This window comes from Eufriesea mexicana, unplaced genomic scaffold (genome assembly GCF_001483705.2).
Source record: "Eufriesea mexicana isolate 0111107269 unplaced genomic scaffold, ASM148370v2 scaffold1523, whole genome shotgun sequence".
Taxonomy (NCBI): Eukaryota; Metazoa; Arthropoda; class Insecta; order Hymenoptera; family Apidae; genus Eufriesea; species Eufriesea mexicana.
In genome coordinates this window covers 121998-132391 of record NW_016909723.1, presented here as the reverse complement: position 1 = coordinate 132391, position 10394 = coordinate 121998, and the positions used below count along the sequence as shown (strand labels likewise).

At 33.1% G+C, this 10394-nt stretch overlaps 3 protein-coding genes across 4 annotated transcripts in view; 1 reads left to right on the top strand and 2 right to left on the bottom strand.

Moving 5' to 3' along the window:
- Window positions 1–807, bottom strand: part of Hexo1 (beta-hexosaminidase 1) — a 4464-nt gene extending 3657 nt beyond the window's left edge. For both annotated transcript variants that reach the window (XM_017901362.1, XM_017901363.1), the window contains exon 1: window positions 672–807. In XM_017901362.1, coding sequence (XP_017756851.1) covers window positions 672–742 — 71 coding nt within the window. In that variant the 5' untranslated portion in view covers window positions 743–807. The remainder of the gene's footprint in view (window positions 1–671) is intronic.
- Window positions 808–1305: 498 nt separating this feature from the next.
- MED10 (mediator complex subunit 10) lies at window positions 1306–2207 on the bottom strand. Its single transcript, XM_017901422.1, has 3 exons — window positions 2086–2207; window positions 1596–1679; window positions 1306–1506 (listed from the first exon to the last, which is right to left on the bottom strand). Exons 1-3 carry the CDS (start codon window positions 2205–2207, stop codon window positions 1317–1319), a joined length of 396 nt encoding a protein of 131 aa, XP_017756911.1. The 3' UTR covers window positions 1306–1316.
- A 244-nt stretch (window positions 2208–2451) lies between these two features.
- On the top strand, window positions 2452–3834 carry LOC108548481 (epimerase family protein SDR39U1). The gene is made up of 6 exons (XM_017901418.1): window positions 2452–2560; window positions 2658–2764; window positions 2837–3107; window positions 3200–3465; window positions 3541–3654; window positions 3721–3834. Exons 1-6 carry the CDS (start codon window positions 2536–2538, stop codon window positions 3832–3834), a joined length of 897 nt encoding a protein of 298 aa, XP_017756907.1. The 5' UTR covers window positions 2452–2535.
- The last annotated feature ends 6560 nt before the right edge of the window (window positions 3835–10394 follow it).

The window sequence follows — 10394 nt, the reverse complement described above, 5'->3', positions numbered from 1 at the left end:
ATTTTAAAAAAAAAAAAAAAAAAAAAATAATAGGTCAAGGACAATTTTACCTTCTATTCTTTTTACCGTATCTCAACTGATCCGAAGGTATCTCGCTTTCTGCCATGCAGACTGCTTCCCCCCTCCCCCACCCTCTTCGCCGCTCTCACACTCTCTCACTCTCTCCTGCCCCCTCCACCATCCCTCGCACTCACTCACTCTCTCACTCACTCACTCACTCAGTCACTCAGTCTCTCAGTCTCTTCTCTCTCTCTCTCTCTCTCTCTCTCTCTCTCTCTCTCTCTCTCTCTCTCTCTCTCTGTCCTCCTACTATCTGTCGACTTTCAATAAAAATTGACATCACTTTACTTTGTACACGCATAATCATCGACGACAATTAACATTATTATTTCATGTTTTAAATATTAAATCTTATATATCAACAGCTATGTAAACACACAACAATATGCATATACGTTTAAAAAGATTAAAAACTATGATTATAGATTTTAATATATTTAAAATAAAAATTATAACGTTTAAAATCTCTTACAAACTATAAAATACCTTAATGACACGAAAGTACCTTTATTTATGCATCATAGCCTATGCATTAACAAAATCGATCGAAAACGAACTAGGTTATTCATGAGATTTACGTAAAAAATATAGAAAGTTAGTATAAAACTTACCTATACAATTCTTTCACGTTATCACTCGTTTGAACTTGAACGACGAAAATAATAAGTAACAAAGAAATCATATTAATACTTCACAAGTTTCATCTGTGAACAAATTTGTCTTTTGAATGACTGAATAGGTTTTCGTTCAATTGATTTTATTCGTTTAGCGATATAGATTAAACTCATTTTGATTGGACAAGAAGTTACAAAGTGGGGTATTGATGCCATTATTAGACGAATTTACATACTAATCTTGTACCAAAAACAAGCTTTACAATATCAGATGTTTAATATCTAATTAATGCCTATTAGTATATTATTATTTTACATTTTTATAATAAGAAGAAATAATAAAGATTATAAATTATAATTAATACTTTTTATTATTTTCTCAAAAAAACAATCTCTACAAACATTATCATGATCCAAACTTTTTGTATATCATTTAAATTAATGTTCATATTCCACTTCGTTACGCACCATTTAAATACATCACAACAGACAATAATATACATTGATGGTCATGTGTAATAAAAATAAAATCTGTTATATATCTTTTTTTAATAAATATTTATTGTACAAATGATTAGAATATAATAAAAAAATTAACAAAAAAGCATTAAATTGTCTTATATGATTTTCTTCATTTTCGGTTCATTCATCCCCACGTATTGCTCTATATTTAGCCAACTCATGTGGAAAAACTCTAGTTAGCTCTACAAGCATGTTCGCTTTAAATTTCCTGTAAGCATCGATCTTACCTTTCACCTGTTCATTTTTAGTTAATGCCTTTTCTATGCAATCCTTAGTGTACAACTGAGGATTTCTTCCTTGATCAATGTAACTTAAATCATATACGATAAATTACAACATCATATTTGATATTTAATTATAATAATTTTGTTTAAGGCCTATTGATTCTGATATACTTACTCAAAAACCTCTAAAGGTACATGTACATCTTGAACTTGAGATTTGAGTTTATCTATTTCTTGCAAGCCATTTACTAAACCTTGACTAGGGCAGAAAAGTACAAATATATAGAGATTCACGTAACATGTGTCGAAACAATAAATAATAATATTAAACCCTTAACAATCATTAATACTTTAAAATAACTAAAATTATATAAATTCTTATGGATTATTAAGTATTGTTAACTTTCATACAATACAGTTTTTTATAAACAATTTCAAATTATTATTCATTTTTCTCCCCAAACGAATAAATCAAAATTTTATCATTACTTTAATAAAGCTTGAACATAATTAAATGTAACACGTGTAAAATGTGGTTCTCCGAATAGAACTAATATTTGTCGTTTTAGTCACTCGACGTATAATTTAGTTATTATTTGATCAACATATCAAACATCTACATGTATAAGAAAGATTATAAAAATTGGTATACATTCACTACTTACATTTTTTGATTTAAAACATTTTGTCCTTGAGGTTGAAAATCGCTCACTATAATACGTATTTGTCTAACATTTTCAATAAAAAGTTCTAATTGTGTTTCTAAATTTTCTAACGCAGACGCCATCTTTGTTAGTCCTTGATATATAAGCATAATGCTACCATACGTACCTTACGTACATGTACAAACGTATATCGATGAATACGCATGCGCGCGTATATTTTTGCACGTAGAAACATATATGACATATAAAAGTGCGGTATTTCATAATTGTTCAGTGCGATTAAACACGCTATAACGTATTTATATGTATTTTATTGTATATTTCGTACATGTATGTGTACTGTAAAATTAAAATTGTATACAAAATAAGATTAATACTATACAAATTTTTGTTGAATAACAATAATTATAATATATAAGTAAAAGAAAAAGAAGATATAATTCGTTGAACATGACGCTAAAACACGTAGTTATAGGCAAGTTTATTCACTTATTTGAGAATCTTACATACATCTTCAGAAATAATAATGATTACTAATTTACGTTACGGATGAGGTTATGTAATTGTCCCAGGTGGTGGTACAGGTTTTATCGGATCGCAAATAATAAGTTCGTTATCTCATAAAGGTGTTTCTTATACATGTATTTCTCGCATGCCTGGACCTAATCGAATGTCATGGGTAGGAAAAACTGAATAATACAATCATATAGTACATAATTAATAATATCGTAATGTAATATAAAATCTGTAGCATGATTTAGAATGTCATGGTTTACCTGAAAATACAACTGCTGTAATTAATGTTGCTGGTCAGAATATTCTTGATCCAAAACAGCGATGGTCAGAAGGATTTAAACAGAATGTTATAAATAGCAGAGTAAAGACAACAAAATCTTTAGCCAAAGCAATAATACATACTAAAGCCGACATTTTCGTGACAATTTCTGGAGTATCTTATTATAAACCAAATGATACAGAATATACTGAAGAAAGTAAATGTGAACAGTATGATTTTTTATCAGGTAAATTTTCAATTTAGTGTTCATTTTTACATATGCATGCACACACATAATCACATTATGGATTAATACCAGATAACTTTCATATGTATTAGAACTTTGTCATAAATGGGAAGCAGCTGCTCAACTTCCAAAGGATAGCAATATCAGACAAACTACAATTAGATCAGGAGTTGTATTAGGAAAAACTGGTGGTATGATCAAACAAATGTATTTACCATTTCTCCTTGGGTTAGGTGGACCTATTAGTAGTGGAAATCAATATATGCCGTGGATACATGTAACAGATTTGGTTAATTTGTTTTTGTTCTCAATTGAAAATAAGAATGTGCATGGTATATTAAATGGCGTTGCTCCTCAGGTAATTACTCAAATTAAAACTACTCCCAAGGAACATAAATCAAATAAGTATAATAAATATAACTATGATTTACAGATAGTGACAAATAAAGAGTTTACTAAAACCTTTGCATCTGTAATGCAAAGACCGTCATTTATTCCTGTACCACGCATCATTTTAAATAGCTTGTTTAATGAAGAACGTGCAAAAGTAACTATAAAGTGTATATTTCATTATATTTTATTATAATTAACATTTATCTCAATTCCTTTTCAGATTATGTTGGAAGGACAAAAGGTTATACCCAAACGTGTCAAAGAATTAGGTTTTCAATACCAGTATCCTGATATTAATTCTGCTTGTATTGAAGTTATTCAAAAAAATAAATAGTCATAAAAAAAGAATTAATTGAAGTAGTATCTATCTACATTTTTACATTAATATTCACTCTCGATTGTATTAATTTATATCTTCGTGTTTATATGTTATTATATATAAGTAAAAACCTAAATAAAAATTATTTTTCTTTTCTAATTTTTTTATAATTGTTCACTTCTGAAATCACATATTCAATAAGAGAGAGAGAGAGAGAGAGAGAGAGAGAGAGAGAGAGAGAGAGAGAGAGAGAGAGAAGGGAAAAAACTTATATTAATGAAAATCTCAATATAGTCAATGCAATTAATTTTTATTATATACAAATTATTCAATATAAAAGGTATCCTCTTAGTTATATTTCTTGATAATAATTTTATTAATGTTTTTATCTATGTAATAAGAAGTATTCTTCAAATACAACCAAACTAAACAATTTCAGTTGAAGATTAAATACAACTAAATTTTAAACTGATGAGTAGTATTAATACTACAATAAATTATGAAGGCTGTGAACATGATTACTTAAAGTTGATATTTTGTACGTAGAGATATACCCTTATAATAAAATGTTTTATATCCAAAAAATTAAATAAACTTTTACATTTGGGTTAATAAAGAGTTTTAATAGTTTTTCAAGATTACAGTTCTTTTATAAAATAATTACGTTTAAGCAATTTGTTAGTAATTGTATATTTATTTGTAACAAAACTATAATACTTGAAAGTTGATTGATATTAACAAGGAGAGTGCAAGTTTTTCGGGTCATCGATTTAGTTGAAATTTTGCAAGTTTGTAGATTTCGTCATACAGTTAAAGAAAATATATCATTATAGGTGCAGCTATTCTATAGTTTTTGAGATATTTACGATTAAAGTTTTATTATACATTTTATTCAAGATTTATTTCAACTCGTTTCCAAATAGAGTTGTAGCATAGCGGCGACATTCGAAAATTTCTATATTGGAGGTTCGGGATTCGATTCCAGTCCATAGTTAGTAGCTTTTCTTCAGTCTATTTTTTATTTTGTATTCATTTTTCGTCCATGAAAACATTGTAAATAATATTTCTTAATACAAAAATTTATTTTTTACGCTTTCTTATGTTAGTATATATTTATTAGAAAATAATAAGAATATTATGCAAGAAAAATACTTTTCTATAGCAATCTTATTTACTACAGAAAGAAAATGAAAATATAAATAATCATTAGATACGGGAAATACAAGATCTATCGCTCATGTAAGTATTAATTAGTAAATTAAACACTGTATAAGAATGTTGCCTATAATTCCAACTTTGCTGTGCAGCTATAATTGTTCTAATTACAAAACTAATTACAAAAACTTGGCAATTTATTAATTTTCTACTGTCGAATTGATTTCTAGTATCCAGTTCGAATACAAATTTTACCGCCTGCGATCAACGCCATCTATTATTTGAGCTCAAAAATCAAGAAAGTAATAGGAATATGGAATAGGCAAGGAGGTAGTCAAAGAGCTGGTCACGTGGCAGACAAGGACAGAGAGGGGATAGAAAAGGATAGAAGGGCTCCGGCAGTGAAAAATTAATTAATTACTCAATTTCTGTAATTAATTTATGAACTTTTATAATTTCATTGCAAAGCTGGAACTTCAAGCTACATTCTTATATAATTTTCATAAAGAATTTAACTCAAAATTGTTAATTATTAATTTTTGTTTTATAGCATCTATGATTTCGTAACGGTGACTATCACGATCTTCCGTGAAAATATTTAATACTAAACGAAACTAGAAGCAAAATGTGATCAAAAGTTATTTGAGAAGATTCGCAAGAACATTGTTTTTATAATGAGTGCATAAAGTTTCATAAATTAATTGCGTAAAGGATAGTAATTAATGAAAAACTAATGGCGTCTTCGACAACAATTCAAACACTGCGTAGAATAATCATTAATAATTAATTAATTAGGGACAAATTTATATCGAAAAATATATTGGAAAGTTCTTGAAGGATCTGCCTTTACGATGCAATTATAAAAGTGCATAAATTAATCGCAGGAATTGAGTAATTAATTAATTTTCTAACAAAAATTCAAACCACAACGGTCAGCGCCGCATATGATTTTCATCTGGAAGCTTCTGCTCCGTTAGTTCCGGTACGAAACTATAGGAATTCTTGGAAATGACGTAAAATCTTGGAATTGATCGGCGTGCAACCTCCTATCATGTTATGTTACCCTAATACAAAGTCACAAAATCGGTCGAAAATTTCTCGCCAAGACTGCAAAGTATTGTCCCAAAATTCTTGGAAATGACGTCATTTCTTGGAACTGTCTCGGCGAACAACCTGTTGTCACATTATGTTGTCCTGATACAAAATCATGAAATCGGCCAGAAACCTTTCCTCAAGGCGACAAAAGTATTAACCGAGAATTCTTGGAAATGACGTAAATTCTGGGAATTGCCTCCGTGATACAGTTTCTTTCACGTTATGTTCTCCTGACACAGAATAGCAAAAATTGGCCGACAATTTCTCGTTGAGACAGTAAAAGTATTGTCCACGAAATACCTCTTATCGCGTTATGTTATCCCGATACATAATAGCTACAATTCGCCCGGAATTTATTATCGAGGCTGCAAAAGTGTTGTCCCAGAAGAAATTTCTGTCTGATTTTACGACTTTGTATCGGGATAACATAACATGAAAGGAGGTCGCTCGCCGAGACAGTTCCAAGAAATTACGTCATTTCCAAGAATTCTTTCAACAATACTTTTGCAGCCTCGCCGTAAAATTTTTGACCGATTTTGCGATTTTGTATTAGAAATATATAACATGACAGGAGGTCGATCATCGAACAAGTTCCGAGAAATAACGTCATTTCCAAGAATTTCTTGGACAATACGTTTGCCGCCTTGGTGAGAAATTTTCGGCCAATTTTATGACTTTGTATTAGAGTAACATAACATGACAGGAGGTTGCTCCCCGACCCATTCTCTTCGAATGCTCCCCAACCAATCCCATAGTCTGTGAACTATATACTTTTACTTTTTCTGCATCGCAGTACACTTTACTTATTTTACTTACCTTGTACTTACCTTATACTTACCTTCCCTTACTTGTATTCCTTTCCTTAATTCCTCTTCATTTACATATAATTTTGATAGACATTGCCAACTCTTTATTTTCAAAGTTCAAAGGGAATATTGAAAACTTACAAGAGGTAGAATATAGCTTAAGCTTTGTGCGTAACTCTTAGCTTGGTATCGTTTTCGAAAGATTGCTCTTTCGAAAACGATACCAATTACTAGGTCTCACCACAAGGAGGTGACTACGCATCGAGACCCGACATGCGCCCTAGTAGCGCAACCTACTGGTGCTATCAGTATCAAAGGTATCCTAATCTAATTTGAAACAAATTAAATTAAAGTGATTGTTCCGTCGTGGAACAAGGAAGACCCGTTACGGTCTTCCAACAGTCAGGTCTTAGGGTCGAACAATTCGGCATCGGAATTTTCTGCTCCATGTCTTCAGCATGTTCGAATGCTTTACCTTTTTTCTTTGACTTCTCATGTCGCGGAACACGAGAATCCTGGAAATCCCTAATTTAACGAAATTAGGCGACAGCTCTTAAGACTTGGCTGACAATAGGCCTGAGGGCTCCACGCGGTCCGCACACGTTGGAAGTCTCAGGCCCTCGCTAGGGGTAATAAACGACCGATGGGGTCACCAGCGCGCGGGTGGACCCCAGGGACCCCACCTTGGAGGAGAGGGTTTCCTCCACTATCGTTGCTTTTTGGGGAAACCTTCCCTTTCTCCAAGGTCACCGATTTGCGAACCAAGGGAACGCCCTTGGTCAAAGACAGCCGATCATATTTGGCGAGCTCCCGATTTTTCCTAAGGCCGATCTTAGGAAGATCGAGGAGCTCACTTCCTTACGAGATCTGAGAGACACGGGTTCTCTCTAAAGCACTTCCGTACGAGATCTGAGAGACACGGGTTCTCTCTAAAGCAATTCGGTTCGAGATCTGAGAGACACGGTTCTCTTCAAAAACTCCGTCTAACCGATTCAAATCAACAACACGCCACGGTTCTTTTCGAAACATCGAACGTCGTAGACACGACTCTTTTCCGCTCGTGCAACTTAAACAGTTGCCCAATATTAATTTGGCGGGCAACACGTGTCGTAGTCGCGAGACGGCCTTACAAACCGTCGGAAATACGAGAATTTCGATCGCGACGCGACGCGACAGTGACTCTACTGACACTTTATTTTATTTCGTGTCTTACAAAGGGGATTTTGATTCGGTATACTAAAACTTTACTATCACAACGCTAAGATATTTTCAAGTTCCCATAAAAATAGGGAATGAAATATCAAACACGTGAGCAAGTTAAAAATCGCGATCGCGCCCGAACGAGTTCGCGATTATTCGAAAAACCGACCAGCCTACGAGACGTACTCTCGTGTACAAGACAACTTCATGCCTCGGCACCCTCCCGATCGTGCCTAGTCCAAGTCCAGCCACTGCCGTACTCTCCAAGACTTACACGTGGACCAAGGTTAGTCCCCGAACCAATGAAACTTTCAAAGTCGATACGAGGGTCCGGCGGGGCCTTACAAGCCAGACAGACACTTCGTATCCCTGCCACATCGGGTAGAACTGAATCATCCCTGTGGTCTAACCGTAGACACACTATGCCCGTCCAGCTGCAGGCCCATACCCCAGTCGCGTACAACCAGGACTGCTGGACCCCTGCATCAAGTCCAGAAGAAACAATGATCCGAGGGCTACCCTGGAACTCGATGCTTGACGAGGTTGACAGTGGCTAGAAATGAGTGTCGGGAACGAGTCGTGAGAATGACTTATGAGACGCGAAGTTGTCGGGTACACGGCAGTACGTCGCGTAGGCTAGTCGGTACTTAAGAACGATCGCCATTATCGCGAGAACAATTAGATTCTATTTGGTAAACGAGAGGGTAAGAGAATTGATATATTTCTCTCCAAGTTAGGTAGCTTACCTTTGTACAGATAGCGCACACATGAGACTTAGCCTAGGCACCTATCTTAGAACTACTTAGATCTACTTAGGTCTAAACGCACGCATCCCGCGTCGTCCATCGATGTGTCCCAAATGATACACAGGAAACTTCAGAATCTTGAGAAACCTAAAAGCTAAAACAGAATATATTATTGTTAATATAAACCTGAAAGGAAACGGATTAGTACGAGGAAAGAAAACGAACGAATAGAAACCATGAAGGTTAACCAAGTGGAAGGAGCAACCCATCGATGAGACAGAAACAAAACAACGACGAAACATTCGACTATTATAAGAAATATTCGAATGTTCGAATGAAGATGAATAGAAACGAGAAAATAAAATGTGAAAGAGAAGAATAATTAAAATCTGAAAAGAAAAAAAATAATTAAAACCTGAAAGAAAAATAGATTAGACCTGAAAAAGAAAATGATTAATAACTCAAAGATGAGAGATGAAAAACCCAAAAGTGAGATACAAACAACCCAATGATGAAACATAAAGAAACCAACGACGAAACATTCGAATGCGCATAAGTAGAAACAGAAAATAAAAGCTGGAAAGTGAAAAAATAATTAAAACCTGAAAAAAGAAAAAATAATTAATATCTGAAAATAAAAGAAAAATTATTAGTAAATTATTTAATGGGATGAGGTGAGGGTGGGGTAGCTAGCCCCAACCTCACTTCGAATCCCCACCCCTCGCGCAAAACGAAAATTTATATCCCACATTTCCAAAATCAAACCGACAAATGACCAACATACTTGCGTCGCCCCTTATATAGTCTCCGATCGGCCGAAGTTCCACAGAAATTTCCGAACTTTACCGACTTTATTAATTTATTATTTTTCCGCTATAGAAGCCAATAATTTATTAATTTTTTCATTGTTATTATAAATGTATGTTGTGAACAATTTGTTATTAACAATATTAATTTGCTATAAGCAATCAGTGTAATAATTTATAACTTTTTGCAAATTGTAGTTACATTTTGACGCAAATTCGTTCGAAGTTCAAGTAATAACCAGTAATTCCTTAATGTTTTCACTTTTATTGTAAATTTACGTTGTGAACAATTTGTTATTATCATTAATAATTTGTTACTAACGTTAAGTATTATAATATACGTATAATAGTATATGTGTAATTATTACTCAAAATGTTCGAATTGATGCTGATGATACTATTAGTTTTTCATTAATTACAATCTTCTTTGCAATTAATTTACAAATTATATGCACGGATTATAAAAACAATATCCTTATGAACATTCTCATGTCATTTTTGTTCTTATTTTACTTCTAATTTTGTTCATAATTAATTATTCTGTTGGACCATCGCGCCGATCGTTGTATCGAATCACGTACGTCGTCAAGTAAGTAATAATAACAAACTAATTAGCGCCAAATTATGTGCAAAAATTGTATAAGAATGCTGCGCAAGGAGTCGGCTATGCGATACAGTTATAAAAGTTCATAAATTAATCTCAGAAATTGCATAATTTGTTAATTTAAAATTATTCCCCAATAATTCCCAATCGCTAATACGGTCTT

Excerpts from the sequence above, each read along its gene's own strand:
- MED10 (XM_017901422.1), bottom strand. The coding sequence starts at position 2,207 with ATGGCGTCTGCGTTAGAAAATTTAGAAACACAATTAGAACTTTTTATT. Across the intron at positions 1,680-2,085 it reads AATGTTTTAAATCAAAAAAT|TCAAGGTTTAGTAAATGGCT; the intron begins GTAAGTAGTGAA and ends TTTCTGCCCTAG. Across the intron at positions 1,507-1,595 it reads GTACCTTTAGAGGTTTTTGA|TTACATTGATCAAGGAAGAA; the intron begins GTAAGTATATCA and ends ATATGATTTAAG.
- LOC108548481 (XM_017901418.1), top strand. The coding sequence starts at position 2,536 with ATGACGCTAAAACACGTAGTTATAG. Across the intron at positions 3,108-3,199 it reads ACAGTATGATTTTTTATCAG|AACTTTGTCATAAATGGGAA; the intron begins GTAAATTTTCAA and ends CATATGTATTAG. Across the intron at positions 3,466-3,540 it reads TAAATGGCGTTGCTCCTCAG|ATAGTGACAAATAAAGAGTT; the intron begins GTAATTACTCAA and ends TATGATTTACAG.